This window comes from Poecilia mexicana, unplaced genomic scaffold, assembly GCF_051168715.1.
Source record: "Poecilia mexicana isolate PSO_F unplaced genomic scaffold, ASM5116871v1 scaffold_7, whole genome shotgun sequence".
Lineage (NCBI taxonomy): Eukaryota > Metazoa > Chordata > Actinopteri > Cyprinodontiformes > Poeciliidae > Poecilia > Poecilia mexicana.
Genome location: NW_028263376.1, coordinates 13493267 through 13517257, shown reverse-complemented (window position 1 = coordinate 13517257; position 23991 = coordinate 13493267). Strand labels below are relative to the sequence as shown.

The following is a 23991-nucleotide window of genomic DNA, read 5'->3' as shown; positions in this document are numbered from 1 at the left end:
CATCTGTAAAAATACGCAGCTAATAAAGCTAAACTCCTGTAGCACAATGATGCTATTGTCCAAAGCAGCATAAACAGTTTTGAAATATTGCTTTATTCACTGGGGCTTAACAGTTGGAAACACGTTTTCCTACCAAAGCAGAGATGGAACTGGTTTGTTCAGATCATGTTATGAAGTTTTAAAAAATGCCCTAGGTTAATTTTTTGTATGCCAACAATCTATCAAGATGTTTTTTTTCCTCATTACTTTTGATTGTTTTAAGAGAAAAACAAAAACGCTTGTTTTATATGCTCCTGGCAACTACTGTAGATAAAATGGATGCATTCATTTGTATTATTTTATGGATTTAATATTAAGGCAGAACACAATAAATGAATGTCAACTTTAAACCATTAATGTTTTCATATTTATTGCTGAGATTATCAAACAGCTGATGAATTGTAAATATTGAATTTCCATCTGAAAAACAAATTAAACTTTGACTAATTGTTCCAGATCCGTCCAACACCAGAATGTAAAAAAAGCTACACTCATCTAAAAAAGATTAAAAAAAACTCTTTAAAATTGTTAAAACGGGTAAAAATGTAACATTTAAAACATACACTGGAAAAGATGATCAGAATAAAAACATTACGTCACCAGCAGCTGAAAACCAAACATGAAATCCCCACAGAAACACAAATCATCCACAGTTTTTCACTTTCCAGACTGCAACTGTGACTGAGCATAGAAGCTCATATCTATAGACTCAAAATAAAAAAAACATGCGGCTCTAATAACATGCAGTTTCACAGGTTAGTGAAACATCTGAAAAGGCAGGAAAAATAACTTATCTGAAGCTGTACATCTATAATGCAGCATCAGCAGGAGTGAACACGTTAAAGATCGGCCTGAAGAATCCTGCATGTGGAAGACAGATGGAGGTTATTAATAAAAACATGAGGAGCATACAGAAGAGTGTCTGTCTGGGAAAATGCCTCCATCTCCATCCATCATGTCTACAGAACTTTGCGTAGGCCATCGCTCATCAGAAAAGATTTTGAAGTTGGAAGAAAGTTCTAGGCATTATTAAAAACATTATTATGTCGTTATTGAAGCATTTTCTGCGAAATACAAGCTGATCTTTGGAGATAGGACCGATGTATCTACCTACATTAGTCGCTTTGGTCTCCTGGTCTCCGTGTGGAATATTCCTGGTACCCCAGATCCTGGTTGCAGTGGCGTTTGCTCTATGCATTGTGGGTAACTTCCGGAGAAGCATTTATTCTGTGAATGAGATCAATGCAGCCTCTCTTCTCTTGATGCATGGACTCATTCAGGTAACCTCTGACGCCAGGAAGTCCTTCTCTGCTTCAACTGATCCACAGGGCCTCATCTAGAGCAGGAAGTGCCCACTTTCCTTCATCTCCAGCTTTTCATTTTGACCTTCACACGCCACCAGGAAGTGTCCTTTCTGCCCAAACCAGATCTATAGAGCAACTGCAAGTTATGATGGGAGACAGGAAGAGCCCTCTCTGTTGGATGGATGGAGCCATTCTTATTTCCTTCAAAAATCCGGCCAACTATTGTGTTGAGGCGGTAATTCTTCCTCATTGTTGGTAAAAGAGTCCGGCAGCCGCTGCATCACTCGCTGAAATCAACATCAGCCGAGTCGTTCTGCGGTGAAGTCACTGCGGCTGAGGCCAGATGGTCTGCAGAGGCTTCAGGTGGATTTCCTACAACTTTCAGAAGAGAATCAACCACTTTGTACACAGCAGTGAGTAAAGATGGAGCTTCACTGAGTAGAAATGAAGACTATATTTGTATCTCATTGGCATTCATATTTTTCTTCTTAAAATATGTCTGCTTAGAAATAATGGAAAATTATCAAGGCATCTTTTATTTCCCAATTTGTTTTCAGTCAGCAGAAAACAAATAAACACAGCAAATGCAATAAAATGACACTGCATACTGTATACCATTCATACATTAATGGCATAAAATTATTCTGAAAACCCCTCCATACTTTCACTCTCTCCTCAATATTTCCAATAAAGCTCACACTTTACATTCTAATAAATTAATCACTATGACAGTCCTAAGAGTCCATTCACCATTGGTTTATTTGGAACAATTTGCAAAAAACCCTGAAGCTCAGTACACTAACTTTAATAAAAACCATAGTACATGATTGATGTACCTGCTTTTAAAACTATTAACTTTTCACATGTTTGTTGTACATTTGGTCAGTATGAATACAATTTTATTTTTATTTTTGCTGAATCATATTTTATTGAATAATATTTTAATGTCATTGTAGGTGAGAATTTGTTCCCAGTCAATTCACCTGGTTACATAACGGTTAAATAAATGAAAAATAAAAACATAACTACTAAAGAAAATGTACTTAAAAAGATGACATTTATTTTTACCTGCAGATTTGCTCATTATAGCAAATCTGCTGCAATTGGAGGACTGGCACTTTTTTATATCGATGCACCGATTGCAGTTTTCTGTCCGATCACCGATTTTTAAAAAGTTTGATCCGACAATTCATGATGATGTCAGAAAAGTTGCTAAATACAGCAGCAAAGGCTGCTGTTCCCACTGAAACACGGCTGTTTTAATAGGAATACAGATACATAAAAATGTGTAAAAAAAAAAAAAAAAAAGAGTATAAATGCAATCAAGAAAAAGGAAAAAGAACAAATAATGATCAAAAGAAAAGTGAAGAAAGAAAGGATGAGACAAGAAGGTACAAAGAGGAGGATCAGATTCTGTGCTGCAAAGACAAGAATAAAAAAAAATGTAATAAAATGAGGTAGAGCTGACAGAAAAGATTTCAGGAAAACTGAGTTATAAAACAATGAAACTGGGTATGAAAGATATGACAACACAAAGAAGTTAAATTATGGACAGCAGAGAGGACAGAAGTTGAGGAAAAGTGAAAGAAGTTTTCTGGAGCAAACAAACATTTGGGTCGAATCTGAGACTCGCTAACGTTATTGGAGATCTTCAGCCTGAGGAGAGTTCAGCTGGAATAAGAAACTTTATTCACTCATCTCAGCTCCAGGGCAGAGGCTGAAATCTGGATGAGCACAGAGGGAAAGTTACAAGCAGGCGGCGCTGTGCATGGTTTAGATTACATGGAGCATACAGAAATATGAAAGATTTCCATCCATTTCTGCTTCTCCCTGAAATCAGCATCTCTGCTATTTTACTTTTTTTTAACTTGTGTCCCATTATGAGGTTTACTTTTAATCCATTAAACGTGTCGAGATTCTGATTAGTTATATAAACAAATTAATATGGATTTTAAAAAGTAGTGAAGTAAAAATGAGGTCCAACCTTTCTATGGTCTTTGACTTCTGTAAAAATATGTTTCTGAAAAACTTCAATTGAACAAAAATCTGCTGTGATGCTTTATTGTCCATTTAGTTAGACACATTTTCTTGAAGCTCATTTTGTCAGTTACAATTTAATTTCTTTTGAAACTGTTCAATCTGACATTTTGCAGAATGAAGGACATAAGAGGAAAATGTATTAGAAAATAAAATAACTCAATACTGACATCTAGTGGAAGACAGGAGGAACACGCAAGTCCAAAAACGGGCTTAGAAACAGCAGCATGCTCCAGATTTAATGGAATCTACTGATTTTTTTAAGCAGAAATGTTTTTCATAATTTTTCTGTTTTAGACTTCACACAATTGCACAATAAATGTGTTATTTTTTTTTACTAAAATGAATGCTGTCATATTTGTTATTTAATGTTAGGAGATACAATTTAGAAAATAAACACAAGAGCATCTACAGATTTAAAAATTTGTAGAATATAAAGTCATTTATCAAAGTATTTCTGCTTGATTGAACCAAAATTTCACTTCATTTTATATGAGCAGTAAATTTACTGAGTTTTTTAGGATAATCTGTGTACTGAAAAGCTCCAATGAAGTTTTTTGTCTTATGAAGCTCATTTTCTTTTTCAAACATGGTTCAGTCTCCAGCGTCGGTTAAATTCCTCAGACGATCCCAGGACTTGGAGAGATAATCAGTTCTGATCAGTAGGTGACAATGCGAACCAAGCAGAGTCTGTTCCTTTGATTTGTGGCTGTGAGAACTGGCAGATACTCCTCATCCGGTACGGAGGTTTTATGGTGAGGGCAGAAGAAATGTTCTAAAAGATGGAGAACCTCTTTGTTGACACTTATCACAGGGCAAGGAGGCAACAATGTTCAGCAGAGAGTCTCTGAGCTCCACGCATGCTAGTGGTGGAGGAAAAGTTACAGCTATGACAGAAAAACCGTTTACACACTGAATATTCTGTAAACATCTAATAAAATAAGCCTAAAATGATTTACAATAATACCATTTGTGCACATATTACAGAAATAACATCACATTTCACAAAGGTAAAGCCAAGATTTAACACATATTTTTTATGAATGGTATTTATTTTTGTCTGCATAGGACTTGAACAAATGTTGAGACTATAGTTGCCAGATGAGTTTTACTTCATGTTTTAAGAAAAAGCCACATATGTTGAAATTGGTTTGCTTATTTCCCACAAAGAAACTTTCCAGTCACATAATGCTTTTTGTGGAAATACTATTTTATTTATTTTATTGTGCTGGTAGTTATCTTTAGAAAACTGGATAAGCTAAGTTTTGGTCTACCTGTACAAACTCCATTTCCCATCGTCCCTCGGTGTCACATCACAACAAACGAGAGAGAGAGAGAGAGAGAGAGAGAGGCAGCAGCTGGGACAGAAACCCGACAGGCTGCGTGGAAAGAAGGACAGAAAAAGAGAGAGGGAGGGATTTTTCCCCTCTTACATGGAGCTTTTCACCGCAGCAGAGCAGCTGAACTGACGAGGAAGAGTCCGCAGAAATGGCCAAAACGCAGGAGGTTGAGCGCATCGCCAAAAAGCTGGATAAAATGGTGCACAAGAAAAACACGGTAAGAGCACAAAGCAGTTGCTGCATCCGCGGAATGAGAGCAGCCATCAAGTGATGAGTCTACCTTTAACCGGAGAGGGACGGAAGATTCTGGAAACGGGGGCAGCGGCTTTTAACGCCGTTTATTCCTGGTCTGGCAGAGAAAATGTTAAAGTTTCTGATAAAACAAGCCGAGTTTTCTGCCTTTTTTAAAGTGGTTTGTTGGTTCTGAATCTCGGCAGCCATTGGTCAGAAAGTTGTCATTTAAATAAACACACGCACCTGGAATTAGTTACGTCATCACTTCAGTTGGTTTACGGTTTTATTTTAATTACCCTGAATTAATGAATGTGTGGTTATTGTATCACTGCGTTGATAATATTGCTTAAAAAATTTAATAATTAAAAAAACAAAATAAAACCACAAAGTACTTAATTAAAATGATCAAATTGTTTATTAATCGTTAAATTAATGTTCATTCCATGTGTTAAAACATGTTTGGTCCTATAAAGTTGCTTAAAGCTAATGCTACCGGTTAAATTACAGATCTAACTTTAGGTTGCAGCTGCATTCAGTGTCTCCATTCATTTGGCTCAGACACGGAAGAAAACAGAATCCGCAGCTAAACGAGTGCTAATGTTTTACATAATGTGCTCTCATGGGGCCTTTTTAAAAACTGTACTGTAATATTTGATTGTTTTATTCACTAGAAAGAAGAGCTCATGTGGATAAATAAATCCAACAGTAGAAGTAGAAATAATTTAAAATTATTTGGTATAAATATGTGTTTGGATAGAAGCTGTTTATTAATCAGCTTGATAAGTTGGTGTTATATTTAGAGGGTAAGATCTGAACCTTTCTTTCTTTGAAGGACGGCGCTCTTGATTTGCTGAGGGAACTGAAAAACATGAAGATGTCTCTGGAAACTCTGCAGGTCAGTCTGACCTTCGTGTTTTCCTCCTCATTCTCCGTCTTTCTGATGCATCACTAGCAGGCGCTGGCTGCAGGTGCCAGGATGGTATTTCAGGTTGTTTAGAGCTTCTTTGACCATCTTCCTGTCTGCTCTCATGGTCAACAGACTAACCAGGGCAAGTTAGTAGTTTTTTGTAGCATGTTATCTACTTATAGACAGTTTTTTTGCAGCATATGTTAATATGACCGATGACTTACCTGAACTTAACTGAAATTCTCGTGAAGTAGCAAATATTCTCTGATGTCTTCTACCACAAAAGGAAAGGATTCTTCTTTTGTTGGGGTTTTTTGCTCATTTTTTGATTTTCTTGAACGTCTGAATTCAGTCAACCAGAGTCGGGATGTCGGTGAACGCGGTGAGGAAACAGAGTTCAGATGAGGAAGTTCAGACTCTGGCCAAAACTCTCATCAAATCCTGGAAGAAACTTCTGGGTGAGCGCCGCCTCTCTGTGGACTAGTCAGTAACTAACTAGTCCACACATGAACGGTGATCCACAGTTGGTGTTCAGTGTATCATTTCTCAGACTCAATTGTTTTGTTTTCCTGATTCAAATAGTATAGTGAAAAGTTTTAGATTTCAATCTCCAAACTTCACTTGAAGAAAAGTTATTCTTGTGTGTGTGTGTGTGTGTGTGTGTGTGTGTGTGTGTGTATGTGTGTGTGTGTGTGTGTTTTCTCTCTGCAGATGGTGCAGAAGGGAAGCCTGATGAGAAGAAGAAGGAAGGCTCTCTTGTGAGGTCATCGTCTACCTTCAAGGACTCTGGCTCTACTGAGAAGAGGTTCTGACCAGCATGATGCTGCCTTTGGTTACAGTTATTCAGAGTTTCTGTCTGTGGTGATGAAACTAAATTAAAGATTATATCTCATAGATATAACCTTTAATTTCTTGGTAGAGTCCTGAAAGTTGTCTCCGTTTCATAGCAGCCATGTTTCATCTCATCGTCTCATTTCATAGCAGTGAGAAGTCTGTGGAGACTCCGACCACGCCCACCGTCCCGCACCGGTTCACCTCGTTCCCCCCGGCCCCCGTTACTACGGACAACGTGCGGACCAAGAGTCGAGAGCTGCTGGTGGCGGCTCTGCAGACTGGAGGTGAGAACGTCTTTAATCTGTGTTAAACCTCGACTTTAATCCTTTGGTTACTTGCTACGTTGCTTATTTACTTGTTACCTGCTTTCTTCCTAAATCGGTTAATCGGTTTTACTTGACCCCTCTCTAAAAATGTTTTTGTCAGTCCCTGATGAAATAATAATAATATAAAAGAAACCATGTTGTGTGTTTCAGATGACTTCAAGGCCATTGGAGTTGACTGTGAACATCTGGCAGCACAAATTGAGGAACATATCCTTTACATTTAATTCACATTATAAAATCAAAACTTTGACATTTTTCCATTTTACTCAATTATTTTCTAATTAAACATGAGCATTTTTATGAGTGCCATGCAGGATGGTACAGTTCTGACTGAGCTGAACTTTATAAATCTGACCCAAAATATAATAAAAGGTAGTTTTTATCAATCTGGACTTTGATTAGGCCACAGTAACATTTTGAATCTTTAGTTTTTTACATTTACATTTTTTTAGTTAAGATGAATCCAGTGCTAAACCAAGTGTGGTCCTTCCTGTTTTGGGTGAATAATTCAGTTTGCAAGGAGCTGATATGTCTGGAACGACCACCAGGGGGCACAAGAGGAGCGCTCATGATTCCTGGTTTTCTGGAAAATCTTTTAAATAAAATCCTACATGTTGTGACTTTCTGATTGTGGAATAATGATATTTAACTCACTACCTGAGGCCTGCTGGGATGAGACTTGATGCTGAGAAGGTTTCAGTTTCTTTCCTTATTGATATTCTATTGACACGTTTAAACAGTCCAGATAGAAACAAAAAAAAATCCTTTGCCTTTATAGAAGTGTTTCACTTTCTGCTGGTCAGTTAATCAGTGAGTCTGAGTCTGAGTCTGGCTGCTGACTGTTATTTAAACTCTAACCCTGAAGCATTTCTATTTTAGATCTGATTAATCTTATTGGTTCTCCCAGTAGTTGGTTCTCTGGTCCTGGTTTTATACAAGTCATCAATTATATCTGGAGAGGATCAGCAGGGCTGAAGCTTCCCTCCATTCAGGACTCGTACAGACATGGGTCAGGAAAAGCTAACATCTCAGCAGACCCCACACATTCTGGACACAGAGTTTAAACGCTGCAGACGTTTAAACATTCCTTCTCACTGTAGAAGTGTTTTAGTCCTTGACAGTTAATCGTCCTCACGGATATTTCAGGAGTTCAAATCCACGGACATGAAGTACAAGACGCGCCTGCGGAGCCGCATCTCCAACCTGAAGGACCAGAAGAACCCGGAGCTGAGACGCAACGTCCTGTGTGGGAGCATCGCACCTGAACGCATCGCCTCCATGACGGCGGAGGTGAGTCCGGCAGACGCTGATGAGTTCACTGTCAGCTGGTAACCGTGGGAGACGGCTGTTGTTGTGGGTGTGATTCCAGGAGATGGCGAGCGCAGAGCTGAAGCAGATCAGAGAGGCTCTGACCAAAGAGTCCATCAGAGAACACCAGCTGTCCAAGGTCGGCGGAACCGAGACGGACATGTTCATCTGCAGCAAGTGTCACGGCAAGAACTGCACGTACACGCAGGTACGGAACCAGAGTCCGCCCTGGAGGAACCCCAGGCTGCGCTCTGCTTTCATCCGTTGGTCCGGTTTGTTTCCAGGTCCAGACCCGCAGCGCCGACGAACCCATGACCACCTTCGTTCTGTGTAACGGCTGCGGCAACCGATGGAAGGTGAGGAGACGTTGGGTTTTCTCTTTCACGTTGCGGTTCGCTCCAACATCCTCAGTTTGATGTTCTACCACAAGGTGGCAGCAGAGACTGAGCTCACGGTTCTTCCTCTTCACTCACCTTCCTGTTTCTCTTTCATCTTTCTCTTGATGTCCTCTGTTCTTGTTTTTTTCCAGACTTTTTCCATTGTTCCCCCCTCACCCCTCTTTCCTCCTCCTTCTTCAGTTTCATCGACTCTCTTCTCCCTCCTGCTTACGTCTCCGACCTCTTCACTTCCACCCTCCCCCTCAGTCTCTCCACCTTTCCCCTCCATATTAGTCCTTCCTTTCTTTCCCAGTCCTTCATCCCTCCCTTATTTAGCTGCTGGCTCTGGGTCGAGGTGAGCCGACTGATTTCACTCACTGATCCTGCGGTAGAAATGATCAAAAAGCAGATTTATAGGAATTGTGACAAATTGAAGTAAACCTCCTACCAGCTGGATGTTAACGTTATAGTTGGACAGTTTGTCACAGTTTTTTTCTGCATCTCTTAAGAGGTTGAGTTTCACCTCTGAGTCTCAGAACTTCACAGAACTGGTTCATCTGAGTGAAAATGTTTTAATTAGTTCAGCGTATTAAATCTGAGATGATCACTCCTAACCTGCAGGTTACCAGCGTTATTCTAGTTATACCTGAATGTTCTTAGAAATGTTGACAAATGTTGATTTTCTTGCAGAAGACTCTCCATGTGGTCTATTAGAAATAAAGGCAAATACATTAAGAAAATGTAATAACCATTAGAAAGATTTCTGTTCAGTGCCTGACATTTGCTACGTTACAGCAAACATCAGCACACAGTGAACCTCCAGTAAAATCTGCAAATACCCGAGACGTCCTGTCAAAACTCTTATAACTGCCTGTTTGAACTGTTCAAGCACCAAATATAGTTAATATAATATATATATATGTGTATAACCGTCTTAGCAGTTTCAAGAAAACTTTACATTTTCTTGAAAAACATCTTTAATTAAAGTTCCAAAAGTTTAAAATTTTGAGACTCAGAAATTTCCAAAGTGCCTGAAATGGGAGCTGGTTGTGTTAGGCCCGATGTCTCTGGTTTTATTGCATTTTGAAGAAACTTTAACTGCACCAACCTGTAGGTGGCGCTGCAAGCTGAACATTATCTACCTGTAACCCTGACAGGCAAACTCTAATCATCCCGTTTTCTCTTTCTCTTCACAGTTCTGTTGAAGACGTGTGTGTGTGTGTGTGTGTGTGTGTGTGTGTGTGTGTGTGTGTGTGTGTGTGTGGTTGTGTATATTATTGAGTAATGAAACAAAGTCAGTAAATAATTAAATTTGAATTTGCAAAATATTTTTTATTTTGTAGTTTCTTTTTATAAATATAAGACTAACAGTTGTAATATACTGAGATGAAAATATTGAGAAGTTTCTGTTTAGTTTTGTATGAAGCTTTAAGCACATTTACAGTTAGGCCTGGTGAAAGTGGTGGTGATGATGATGATGATGATGATGATGCCTTTCTTTGCCTTGTTTTCCTGCCACGTATTTTTCTTCTCACACTTATATTAAAGTTGCTCTTGGATTAACATCTATTTTCTTTATTTGTTCGTTTTTATTGAAAGAGTAAAATTCGGTGAACTGTTGGTCCATTTAACCGGTGGAATCCTGTTCCTGTTCCTTCCCATTTAATCAGATTAATCAATTATTGAAATAATTGTCAACTAATTTATTGATCAAATAATTAACTGGAGTCAGACTCCAATAAGGCCATGTGATAAAAGAACATAATGCAGAGCAATGATTAAACCAAAACTGTACAATGTATATAAATTTTGCACTCTAGATAAAAAATACCTTGTTTGTAAATATGTTCAGAACTAAAGTGGTAGTTTTAGCTTCACCTGGTTCAAATTATAAAAATAAAAAATCTCCTATTAAGCAACTTTTGCCTTAGTTTTGGTTAATCCAAATTCTTCATAGGTTCTTTTTTTTAAGCTACAGACGCTTCCTTTGCTACAAATGATCAGGCATTGACTAAAGTAATGCTGCTATTTCATTTTAGGACATAAAATGTTTTCTGACTTTTAAAAAATCTATTTCCATGCATTTCTAGTGTGAAATAAGCTTAACTCGTTAAATAATAAATCTTCAGAACATCCCGGATTTTTTTTTGTCCAATTAAATGTCAGAATAATCAATTACTAAAATAATTGTTAGTTGCAGCTCTAGTCAAAAGAGTAGGAAAGTATATGCAATAACATTCAGAGCAATACTAATATCAGATATCGATATCGGCCCAGATGTCTGTATCGTTGCATTTCCACTTCTATTCCGACACGGAAACTTTTCAGACATGTTAAACAGAAGGAGCTGATAAGTGAGGAAGATGTAGTGGATAATAATATAAGTTAAAGACCAAGTAAGGATCAAAGTTCTAATAAACTGCTTGAATTAAAAAAAAAAAGGCTGCAAGGCTCCATGCAGGTGTCAGAATATTATCGGTCCTTCAGAGGATACTGACTGTAACTGTAAAAAACTATTCATGCGACAGTTGGAATAAATGACGTTTCCAGGAGAAAGCCCAGCGACGCTGGCCGCTCCTCTCGGTGATGGTGGCGAGCGTGTTGACAGAGGAGAAGAGAAGTGGTGAGAAAGCCGAGCACAGAAAGCTCCTGCAGTGTTTGTTGTGGAAACAGTGCTGAGCTCTTCCCATACATGAGCATGGGAGGGAGGCGATGAGGCGCTTCCAGGCTCAGGGCTCTGATGTTCCACGCTCTGCTCGCCGTCTTCTGCCTGGATGGAAACGCGGCCGAAGGCACGCAGTGGACGACACAAACCAACCCACGGAAACTGTTAGGCTGTTAAAGAACGGCTCGAAATGAAGGAACTCACAAATGAAGGTGACTTCTCCAACCATGTCAGAAGTCGAGTGGCAGCTGAATGATGCTAATCCTTGTTTCTGGTCATAACTGCTAATACGTTTCCCCATCCGCCTCTGCTGACCCTCCACAGGATTCAGCAGGCACAGAAAACAAAAGCTCAAACTTCCATGCCATCACACCAAACAGCCTCGGCTTCTTCTTAGCTTATTACATTTATTTAGCATAAATGCTGCCTCATTATTACTGACTAAAGTTGGTAATGAGTTCTGGGGTGGAACATTTGATCAGGTATTGACTCAATCAAATCAGACATTTTGTCATTTCTCTCCCAAACTAAGAAGCAAACTGGATTCCTTTCATTTAGCAAGGAAAACACAGAAAAACCATCTGAAGTTTTGAATCTATGATCCTGCTCCTATAAATCAATCCAACCACTTTAGTCGTTTACTTGAAAGAGTTCATGCTTCATTTATTATTGAGTCGTTTTTTAATATTTTTTTACACGGTGTGTACGTTTGAGCTGAAACTTTGGTCCACAGAAAAGGTCCTGCCTTAGAGGCTGTAATAACAGGTTATTACCTGTTTATATAGTTAATCTTACTGTAAAGTGGCAGACGAATATCTCAGTGAAGGTAACTGGGATTATTTTTGTCTAAACAGTGGAGCAGTCGAGAAAAATCTTCACAGATTTGAAAACATAAAGCCTTGCAGCCACTTGTAATGAAACGACTGATCAGCCATTTGCATTAAAAACCACTAGAGGGCCAATATTGCGTCCATGTGTGGGTTTGACACCAACCGCTCTGGATTTCATCCTCCATAACTCGACGAACCTCATCTGTGACCGTTTGTATTCAGCTTTAAGCTCCAAGTCAACTGTCCTCCTGATGACATCATTTCCCCTCCTGTCCAATCAGAATCCCACCGTCGTGTAAATTTTCCCCTTTTCCTTTTCATCCATCTTTCTGTCACAGATCACCAGCTGTCACTTTTTTCCTCCATCCTCTCCACCCTGCAGCTTCACGCCTGACCTGCTGCTGCTGATTCTGTCCCATACTGATTTTCTGTGTCCCTAATAAATTGTCAAAAGTGAGTTGACTAGTGCCCGTCTGTTTCATGGCGGACCAAACGGAGATGGTGGCAGGTTTTCAGACCTTTGTAGAGGCAGAGAAGATCGTTTTGATATCAGTATCAGCCAAGAGGTTGTATTTTGTATCTTCCAGGAACATATTGCCTTTTTGCAGCACAGTCAAGCACGTTATGTTACCTTCAGTTATTAAAAGGCTCTACATATCAAATATGATTAAAAGAAATTTGACACCTTAAAATTGGGTATCTGTCTCTTTAAGAAGCTCCTGCTCTTTCCTGCACGTCGTCACAGCTTTTTACAGCTATTCATTACTGCTTGTGCCTAGGCACCCCATTTGGTTGCCATGGGAGATTAAAGAATTTATCAAACATGCATAAAAGCATGAGGGAATCATAGTATAACATGGTGTAAAAAAGTTGGTTTTAAATAACTCATAACCCTTTAAACTCATCCACCTTCTGTAGCTGCGCTCCTCCAGGACCTCTGCTAATGAGCTCAGATGATCTGTTCAGTCTGCAGGAGCAGAATTTAAAGCTTCGGGTTTTATTCCTGAGTTAACAGCTGCAAAGTTTTGACTGCTTGTTGAAGAAAAACAAAATCTGCCTCAAGCATTTTGATGTCTTATCCAGCCATCTTGCTGCTACTTCATACATGCATGCATGATGTTTGGACGTTTGTGTATGTGTGACACACACTTGAGAAATCCCAAACAATAGCAGCTCAGGTTACAGTGAACTGTGGGAAAGAAAACAGGCACACAAGCCGCAAAATGACAGTTTGATGGGTTGTGTGAAAGTATGTGCTGGTTTCCTTCAGGAGCGCGGTGTTAGCAGTATAAACACTGCTAACTGCTCAGTTCATGTTCACTTTCACTTCAAACACGACTCACTAAAGTGTCACCTCAGGAAATGGACTGCAGCGTTTCTTCTCTGCTGGAAATCTCAGAGACCAGTTTTAGATTTGCTTCTGGCCTAATTCATCTTGTCAGAACTGGTAAAGTGCATTTAAGCTGGTTGCTTTCTGGAAAGCAGCCATCTTTTATGCAGCCAACACAGGTTTAATAGGGTTGCGTTTGGGGACACTGGGAATTTTAATGTTCGTTAGTCTTTCCCAAAAAGGTTTTTGCTCATTGGAGGAAACAGGAGTACCAGGAGAGAACGCTTACATGCACAGGGAGATCCTGCAAACTCAGGACCTTCTTGCTGCAAAGCAACATTTTTACCAACAGCGCTACCATGGCAACAGCAAAATCACCACCAATACCTGAACAATTATATCCGCATTAAATCAACATGGCTTCCAAACATTTTGTCATGTGGGACAAAATTGTTGAGTCAGAAATACTCTGGGGCCAATAAGACAAAACTAAAGTCAAGCAAATAAAGTTGACAATTTTTTTTTTTTTACATTTAAACTGGTTTTGCATGTTTGATTTGTTAAAATAATGCCATGATGTTTGTTCAGTGATGTTGAGCTTTAACTGCTGCATCACTTTTAACAAACATCTTTCCTTGAAAAAGCCTTAGTAAAAACTGAGAAGAATCTGACTCCTCCGTTTTAGCATGACCAGTAAAAACCAAACGTCTTCTTCGTTGGGGACCAGAGTATTTTATGTTTGTTCCAAATAATCAGATTGAAATGTTTCTGGTTTATTAAAAACACCAATGCTGAACAAATGACACTTCTACTCACTGGATGCTCAAGGGGTTCCATTTATATATGTACAATTAAAATCACAGTTTTAACAAAATATAAAATAAATAACATTAACAATACTAAGGTAAATGCATTCTGAGCGACCATCTTGGTAAAAGACTCAGATAGCTGTTATTTTAATATTTAAATGGTCTGTCTGCCACTACAGGCACCTACATGTGTTTGTTCTCCTCACACTACATTTCCCAAGAAGCACTGGGGTTATGCTTACCATCTCATACAATAGTTACCTTGTTTTCATCTCTGTATATTTTTTATCAGCTCTTTTCATGAAGGTTTTTTTTTTTGCACCTGGGATTTTTTTCTCCCACCCCTCTTCCTGAACTGACCAACCACAGATCAGCCCTGCGGCCTCCTGCAGCCAATCAGGAGCAGGCGTGCAAGTGGGCATCAGACAGTGGCGTGGTCGAAGGTGAGAGGTTACAGAGGTCAGCAGCAGCAGTGCCCAGGTAGGCCACCCTGGTGTGTGTGTGTGTAAATATTTGAATTACTATGCTGACTGGGACTGCTCTGAAATGTATGTTTTGATTTTTGGGGGATTTTTAAAGAGCAAAACGTTGAATCATCCTTGTTTTTTTATTGGCTAATGAGATCTGCAGAGGGTTATTGATCACATCTGTGAGTTTTTTAGGCTGCACTAATGTTCTCCACCAAAGGTTGCACAATAAACTGGCCACTGTTACATAAAACACACTGAAAAGATGTGGATTTCTGCAGCTATTTCTGTGTGTAACTGTTAGAAAATGAGTCTGAAACCTTCCCAGTCTGAACCAACTGGTGTGTGTCCCAGTAACGTCTGTTAATGCTTCTTCCACACACTCAGGATTGTACTGGAAGAACTTTTCTGCCATCTAACAGTTGGAGTTAGTCTCAGCTATGTCTAAATTTTGACAAAATGCACTCATACAATCTACTTAACCTAGCATCTGCTTGACAGAATAAAACATTTTTCTTTAATATAAATGCAACTAAATTCAGGCAGGAAGATGTTAATCCTTGAGGCCACCATACTGAATTTTGAGACCAGGTTTGGACAGAAATTAAACTTTTTAAGTTTTCATAAAATTCTTTGTTCTCAGTGTTTGAGTTGTCACGGCAACATAAATAAGCAAATGATTTTTATACTGTTAACCTGACATAATATCAGGCTGCAGACAGATTTAGCCTGTAAGCACTTTGTATTGCCTTGTTGCTGAAAATACGCTACATATAAATAAAATGACCTTTACTTTGTTACCTTTATGTCAGGGCGTCCAAATGTTTTGTCACGTTGACCAAAATCGTCAAGTCAGAATCACTTGTGGGCCAAAAAATATAGAATTTCTAAAACAATTTAAAATCATAAATTATTTCCCGCTCAACAATAACCTAAACATATAATAAATAAAAAAGAAAAAACTTTTTTTTGAGCTGCAAAAAAACTATTTTGGTCTTGGATCAAATTTTGCCATATTAAGCCAAATTTAATAAATTAGCTATAAGCAGATTTTGGGGAACCAAAGTCTGTTTTTCAGTAAATATTACTGCATAAATGAAATACTTTTTCCTATAAAGTGAAAGAGAACGCAAAAAGCATGGTTGTAAAAAGATGAATACTTTCTATTTTATCATATACTTTCCATCATTAGAAGATTTTAACTTATTTCTAATAATTTTGCTCTAATTCAAAACAAAAAAATCTCAATTGGCATCAACCGCCTGCACAAGTTAGCAACCAAAGTTATGTCATTTTTAAATTATTTTTGGGGGCCACACCAAATCAGCCCAGGGGCCACATGTGGCCTCGGGCCGCACTTTGGACACCTCTGCTCCGCGTCTGGTTTTTTCATGTTTACTAAATGGACTGAAAAGCTCATATCAGTTAATGTGCAAAGTTAAGATTCATAAAAGTAAAACACAAAAAAAGGTTATTTCAACACTAATCATAGACAGATATGATCAAACGTTTGATCATATATGGGCTGAATTAATCAATGAAGCTTAAAAATGGAGGCTTTCTTTAAAAGCCAGATAGCTTCAAACTAAACTCTGCTGTTCCTGAAAGCCGTTCAGGAAGTTGGTTTGGATCTTGTGAGGAATGTGAGTCAAACGGTCATCTGCTGCCTTCGCTGCAGCTGCAGCAGGAAAACCTGAGTTAAGACACTGACTGTCCCTGAGAGGGAAACAGGAAACGCTCAGAGCAGACATCTTTCTTCTCCTTTTTAACTCTTCGGGGTTTTCTTCATCACTGGGAATTATTTTGTGAATTAACTTATGATTTCTGAACAATCCCAGTACGCAGAGTGACTCAAATATGATCAGTGTGTGCCTGTTGTCTGGACTCCAGTGTTTTATTGCGGTGATGTGTGTGTGTGTGTGTGTGTGTGTGTGTGTGTGTGTGTGTGTGTGTGTGTTGGGTGGAGATCAGTACAGTCTCAGAGGAACTCTCCTCCGCTTGCAAAATATAATATCATTCAGGTGAGGGACTCAATAAGAGGAATAAAATAATTAAAAAAACAAAAAAAATATAATAAAATTGTTTCATATAGTTTTCTCTTAAAAAATAGACTCGTCGTCTTTTTGTAAATCAGTAGTTGGAAGGAATGTCGTCCTTCCTTCATCCGTTTCTTTGTGACAGGCGGGAAACGATTGATCCAGAAAACTTTGTGGGTTTTTTGTTTTGGTGGGAGATGGAGGGAGCACCCTGTTTTTCCAGTTGAACGGAGGAAAAACGACAAAGAACGGGGGAATGATTCAGCATCCGTCTTTTCCTTTCAGCTTTCCTTCGTCCTTCGTCGGGAGGAGGCGACTGCAGGTTGAAAGTCTGGGACGGCCTCCTCTGATTGGCTCGTTACGGTGGCTGGAGTGTGTGGGGAAGGCCGGGCGACGAATCCACCAGAGGTCCATGGCACAGACGAACGGTTTTCCTCTTGAAATGCATCAGACTCTCACAAAGTAGTCAAGTACGTCTCCACATAACAGAAGATCCTAACTCATAAATACTTAAATATCCAGGAACGCGTCCTTCTCCGGTTGTTTACGGCTGAGGTGGAGAGCAGAAAAAAAAGAAAACAGAAAGAGGAAGAAACTAAATCTGCCTTCATGGATGGGCTTGACCTGTAAACACGAGCGAGCGAGGATCATTGAACTTGAATATTTCTGGCAATAAATGTTAACCGATTCTACTTTCCTTCACTTGGATGTGCAGAACATTTGTTTTACTCCAATTAATTTAAATTTTCAAAGCTTGAAAATGACCTGAAGCTGAAGGGAGTCTTGGCAGTGATTCAAAGAATACGTGATTTGAACAGAGGAGTGTGTGACAGAGGAGGTGAAACGCTCCTGTCCGAGGAACACGAGGCAGCATGGGGGCGGAGGAGGGGCTTCAAGGGGAGGACTAGGACTCTGAGGAGGTGCGGGACCCGCCCAGAACCAGGGTCTTGTAGATATTGGAGGAGAGGAATCGTGGGTAGGAGTCCCTGTGCATCAGCGTGTAGATCTGCAGCTGGGCGTCTTCAAACGTGTGAGGCGTGGGGTCCTGCATCTTCCTGTTGATCACCTCTCGAACCCGGGCATCCAGGCTAACCTTCAGTTCAGAGCAAACAGGAGAAAAAGACGACAAAAGATGACATTTAAGATCATATATATATAAAAAGAAACATCTGTTCCAAACAATTATTTACAGTAATGAGAAGATGAGAAAAACATACGACTGTTTAATATTTCACTGACCGTATCCACTAAATGTGTTTTGCCCACATGCTGACATGTTCTGTGTGTACAGAAGGCGTTCTCTCAGCCTGGCACGTTTTACTGTTAGATAAAACCCCGATTACCTGAGACTGACTTTAAATCGTTTTAATATATCAAACAGCAAATATACCTTCACATGTTCAGTGGAAACCGTCTCAGTGTTACCACTGAAGCTAATATCTACTGTCTTCATCTCAGCCAATCAAGGGCAAGGAAAATTAATGGTGCTCCTGGATTCGCTGCTTAGCCAGAACCGGCCAATAGAAAGACAAGCAGCATTGCACGGGGCTTCAGCTTTTAAAGCTGCTGTTTAAAAAATATTTTAGATTTTTTTCACTAATAATTTAGATATTAGCACTAATATTTTAGATACTGAACTGTGATTATGTGGGGATCCACTGTAACAAGAGACTGGAAGAGTCTAGAAACAGTTAAAGAAAACTAAAGACAGCTGTGTTGTTCTTATTAACTGATAATCAGATTTTAGACTTTTATTCCTGTTATTTTATTAAATTATACAGAAACACAATAAAAAAAACAGTGATTCAAAAATGCATAGCTTTTTTCTATCTTCCTTTCTTAAATGTGCAAAAAAAAGTTATAAAAACATGATAAGGTTGTAAAAAAAGTATTTTCCCGCTTCCAGAATTCTTGTTTTTTTTCTGCCTCATAGCAGAATCAAAAAGTCACTTAAATTGCACCTGTCTGACAACATGAAGTAGGCTAAAACCTCTCTAAAAGCAAAGATGTGTCCATGCATGTAAACCATCCAATCAGATGAATTTAAAGCAACTCAGGTTGGTTTAGAATAAATTATATAAAATCTGCATCCAGCATTACACTGGTTATTCCTGTCTGATATTAACTTTTCATTTTCTGAAGTATTTATGTTTGGAAGCTCAACCACAGCAGAAGAAATCTGGAAGGGAGTTTTTATCCAGCAACAGCTGACCCTATAGGCTGACATTTTGTACTCACTCAGATGTTTTATCATTAATCAGCTCTCATAGAGGCAGTACAGTGAGAAACCCTGAAACACACACACACACACACACACACACAGAAGCCCCGCAGGCAGCACTAGATATTTATAGAAAGACAAGCTTTCTCTTATGCTTTCCCTCTGCTCTTATTTAGGGAAGACTATGTGTCCCTCTAACACAAACACACACACACACACACACACACACACACACACACACACACACACACACACACACACACACACACACACACACACACACGCACACACGCACAAACACACACACACGCACACAACCCACAAATAGCAGAGCGATAGGCATCGTACCAAGGTCAGATGTGCAGACAGACAGACAGCCTGGCATGCATCTTCTGTGCCAAACTCGCCTGACTGGATGTCTCTCTATTTTAGTGTCTGTTGGTATGTGTGTGTGTGCGTGTGCGTGTGTGTGTGTGTGTGTGTGTGTGTGCGTGTGTGTGCGTTTGTTTGTAATACCTTGTGGGGATGATTTTCCTGACATATACTACGTTGTGGGGACCAATTGCTCCTTGTGGGGACCGGTCAGGGGTCAGAGTTAGGGCTAAGGTATGAATTGAGTTTTGGTTGGTTAGGGTTAGGTATGTGATGGATAGGGTTAGGAAAAGGGTAAAGGTCAGGTTTAGGCTGTAGAAATGAATGGAAGTCAATGGAAAGTCCCCACAAAGATAGCAACACAAACATGTGTGAGTTTGCATGTGTGTGTCTATAAAAAGGTTTTAGTGCCTGAAGGTGATGAGAGCAGCAATTTATAGAACACTGTACAAACACACGCGGTGGCATACATGTACACACGGACATGTCAACACATTGTGACGAGCCGGAGACGGAACCTGACGAGAGAACCCGCGGGCTCACACACGCACACACACACACACACACGCACACACACACACACACACACACGCACACACAGCAAAGCACACAGACACACACATCATGTCTGTCTATCTTCATAAGGACTATGCATTTACTTCCATTCATTTTTCAGTTTTTTCTAAAGTCTAACTTTGACCCTTACTTTGAAACACAACTTCCAGCTTTGGGCCCCATAAGGCATTATGTGTCCTCAGAACATAAAATGGGTCTTACAAGTTGAGAAGTGCTAACACACACACACACACACACACAGACACACACACACACGCACATGCACACACCTACACACACACACAAACACAGTACAAATGTGTTGGAGTGAAGAAAGCCACCCTCCTCCCACGCCTCCCTGAACAGAAGGGACGTCTCTTCATCTAACAACCAATAATCACTGGGTCAATCAGCTCAGAGAGCACTGAGCATGTGCAGAACATCTGGCACATCAAAGCCTCCACGTGTTTCAGGAGTTCCTGTTGCCGCCGTTCAGTTTGGTGACACAGCAACTCTTAAACTCTTTGAACCTTTTGGAGTTTTTCAGGTTGTCAGAAGCAAACTTTACCTCTTTTGGCGATAATATAGAAATATAGTCTTCGTAGATGGTGCGAGCTTTTTCTTCTATGGCACTCTTGTTGATTTCTTGTTTGAGGTCTTCGCAGGCCAGCCAGAACAACATGTTCTCCTCGCTGTACTCGGTCCGCAGGAACTCCCGGAAAACGTTGCGACCTGCGGGGTTCCTCATCAGCTTGTCGAACGACTGAGACCACATCCGGATCTCCTCCACCGAGGGCTTGGGACTGTGGGACGAAGAGTGGAAAACATCTGTTTGTTTTGGTTAAAATAGATTTTTTTTAAAAGAAAAGTAATGTTTTTGGTACCGCAGGGAGACTTTGCGAAATACAATGAGATCATGGAATTATGGGTTAAAAGAACAAGAAAAAGCAGAAACTAAAACAGTTAAAACTCATCTTGTGTCATTAGCAGCTGCTCTTTCAACACACTCACACTTTGTCAAGACAAACTGCTTGACTTACACATCCACAGGAAGAAAATTCAGATACTCAGATTACATTTATGCATGTTAAGGAAAATAAAAGGAAACTGCAGATAGTAGCTGCCCTGCAGTTTGATGGAGATTATCATCTAATGAAATAACTTTAATAATCAAAACAGCAATTTATCAGATATTTACATGCAACGCCACAAATCTGTCAAATTTAGGCTTTAATGGTTTGTTTGTTGTATTTTAGTCCTCAGTGATTATGGAACTAAACAAGAGTTTTATGCATAAGACTGAAGTTATGGTGCATCCAAAGGAGACTTAGTGAAAATCCAATGAAGATTTTCATAATTATGGGATTATTTATATTATAACTCAACAGAAACTACATCAGGTGAGAGAAGAGATGTCCTCATTAAAATGTTAATTACTGATGTTAGATGTTCTCATGTGTAGATTCATCACCTCCTTTTATCCTGCTTTATAAATGATTTCCTGAACTCTATTTTTCATTATTTGACATGAAAAAACTAGTCATAGAAACTGATATTTGTTTTGTCTGTTTTCTTCATTTTCTATAAATGTTGTTGCAGGATTTATATCCTTGAACTTGTTCTGTTTTGGCATCAGAAGTAAAAAGGATTTGAGAATCACAGTTTTTTAGCAGTCTTTCTAGCGCAGCGTACGTCTTTACTAACATTTACTGTGAGCATCAACGCCTAAACCGCTCATTCAGAATCAGAGCTGTAATACAGGAAGTCATGTGTTGGCAACAGTTGCAAGGCAGCAGAAACTCAGGGATTTTTCAACTTCTTCTAAAACTGAGAAGTTCTGTATTTTTTTGTTCTTCAAAACTACAAAAACTCCCACTGATGCTTTTCCATGATGTCATACAAAAAGAAAAAAGAAAAACAAACAGTTTTTATATGTAATGAACTCTCACCAAGTTTCAAGTTTGGTTTCCATCTTGGTGTCCTGTGATATTCTCTTCCTCCTTCTCCTCTTCCGTCTCTCCTCTTCATTCCTGACGGTGAGACTGACATGGTAAAACGGCTTTCAGGCAGGAAACACACACACGCACGCACGCACGCACGCACGCACGCACGCACGCACGCACGCACACACACACACACACACACACACACACACACACACACACACGCACACACACACACACACACACACAGCTTACAGATGTAATTGCTTGTAGAACTATAAACACATGTACAGTCACACACAGTGTTGTTATTATCCCTTTTAATGGCAGCATCAGCCACAGTTATGTTAACAGCAGTAGTTACAAGTGTCTTTACTCTCACTGTGTGTAATTGAGAGTGAGCTATAAATAATTCATACCTTTGGGAACTACTGAGCCATAATCACTGCATGGCTACTGTCTGACTGCTGGATCAAATTTTCATCAACTATTTGTCTCTATAATTAAATAGATGTGATTTCAAAATGTAGAGTTCGTACATCATGGAGAGAACTTATCATAGAAGAGAAGCTAACGTAAAGCAACCTGGTTGTCCTCTCTGGTCAGCGATGATCACACTGGAAATGAAAACTAAATATTTCTGCTTCGCTACTGAAAGCTAATTCTCATCAGGGTTTATATTGTACCAGAACTAAAGCAAATAAACTTTTACCAAACGTTTCTGTCACAGACCTCCCAACATGACAAGAGTTTGCTTTGTATGCTAATGTTAGCACTGCTCATGTTGTGATCTATACGGCTCAATACGCTGTTACAGTGAGCTCAGTATGCTGCGCAACTATATGAGACAATGGGTCAGATATGTTTGCATGGTAGCTTAAAGCTATATTTATGAATCTGTATAAACATAAAACTTCCCAATCTCAAACAAATAGGTTATAATTTGCATGAGTTGTTTTTCTACTAGGGTTCATTTACAATCCGAAGGAAGAGAGGCAAATAAAATAAAAGAGCAAACCAACAACCAGAGCCTCCTACAGATAGCATCTCTATTACAGCTAATGTCACTGAATAACCATTTCAGTCAACTTGACTTCCTTTCCGTAAGTTTCTGATGCCAGTAGAGATTAAAGCAGATGAAGACCAGATGAAATCATCTCAAGAAGGACTCAGGAAACCATTGCTTTTTTCTAGACAGCTACTGCAACCATGTTGCAATCCAGCAAAACCAACTTATAGTGGTTGCCTCTAAAGTCAGTGGAAACACAGAACTCTGTAGGGAATAGATGTCGCAGTTAAATAAATACATAAAGTGGGGAAAAAAAAGCCCTTTATCATAAAGTCATTTGCAAGTTTGTGTTTTACTTTGGAGGCCAGTTAGAGAGTGATGAGGTTTTTCAAACAGCGCGATGCTTGCTGAAGTTAAAGTGTTATTAAACAGACGTGTGTCTGATGGGTGGGTGGATTTTTGAGGGTCTGTTTGCTCCTCATTTTACAGCTTTGTAACAGAAACAGTTTTCCTTTAAAAATCAGACGGCTTTCAGACAAACCGAGAATAATCGTAGATTTTTTTTCTTCTTTTTTATTGCTACACTATCATGCTACTATAAATCTGCATGCTGGTAATTCCAGTTCTTAGAAAGTTCAAAATGGGAACTGGACTAGAAAGCTGCAGCCAGTGCAGCTCTTAAAATAAATGTGCAAGTTCACTGAGTCTTTGTTTTGCATTTGCAACAAATGCATTATGAAAATCTGATCATCTGAATATAAACCTCTGAATCAGTTTCTCTGAAGTCTGACAGCTAAGTTTCTTGTTAACTTTTTGAACATCTCTTGTAGGTGCAGATTCTTGACTCTGCTGACAAATCTTGCTAAAGTTACCGACACTCTGATAATGAGCTCATTTCACCAGGGATTAATCAGCTTTTATTCCTGACTTGTAGAGCTGTGATAACAGGATTCATGCTTCTCTCTCCTACCCTCAGTGTTTTATGACAGATGTTACTTTCTCTCTCTCTCTCTCTGTGTGTGTGTGTGTGTGTGTGTGTGTGTGTGTG

General features: G+C 39.3%; 2 protein-coding genes and 1 long non-coding RNA gene across 5 annotated transcripts; 1 reads left to right on the top strand and 2 right to left on the bottom strand.

Annotated features, from left to right (window-relative positions):
• Positions 1-383: 383 nt before the first annotated feature.
• LOC106926530 (uncharacterized) lies at positions 384-5475 on the bottom strand. 2 transcript variants are annotated; one of them, XR_015763769.1, is made up of 3 exons: positions 5001-5475; positions 4814-4907; positions 384-1721 (listed from the first exon to the last, which is right to left on the bottom strand). It is a non-coding gene; the product is annotated as an uncharacterized LOC106926530 (long non-coding RNA). The 2 variants fall into 2 exon arrangements; XR_015763770.1 differs by lacking the exon at positions 384-1721 and adding an exon at positions 3578-4155.
• Positions 4698-10275, top strand: tcea2 (transcription elongation factor A (SII), 2). Of its 2 annotated transcripts, none has more exons than XM_088007081.1 (10): positions 4698-4937; positions 5787-5849; positions 6214-6319; positions 6573-6666; positions 6846-6979; positions 7172-7228; positions 8157-8311; positions 8391-8537; positions 8614-8685; positions 9903-10275. In XM_088007081.1, the coding sequence occupies exons 1-10, from the start codon at positions 4869-4871 to the stop codon at positions 9909-9911; spliced, it is 906 nt and encodes a 301-aa protein (XP_087863207.1). In that variant the 5' UTR covers positions 4698-4868; the 3' UTR covers positions 9912-10275. The 2 variants fall into 2 exon arrangements, with proteins under 2 accessions (XP_087863207.1, XP_014856992.1); XM_015001506.2 differs by having other exon boundaries at positions 4700-4937; positions 6843-6979.
• A 4076-nt stretch (positions 10276-14351) lies between these two features.
• On the bottom strand, positions 14352-22076 carry rgs19 (regulator of G protein signaling 19). The gene is made up of 3 exons (XM_088007082.1): positions 21941-22076; positions 20560-20794; positions 14352-17936 (listed from the first exon to the last, which is right to left on the bottom strand). The coding sequence occupies exons 1-3, from the start codon at positions 21961-21963 to the stop codon at positions 17748-17750; spliced, it is 447 nt and encodes a 148-aa protein (XP_087863208.1). The 5' UTR covers positions 21964-22076; the 3' UTR covers positions 14352-17747.
• Between the last annotated feature and the right edge of the window lie 1915 nt (positions 22077-23991).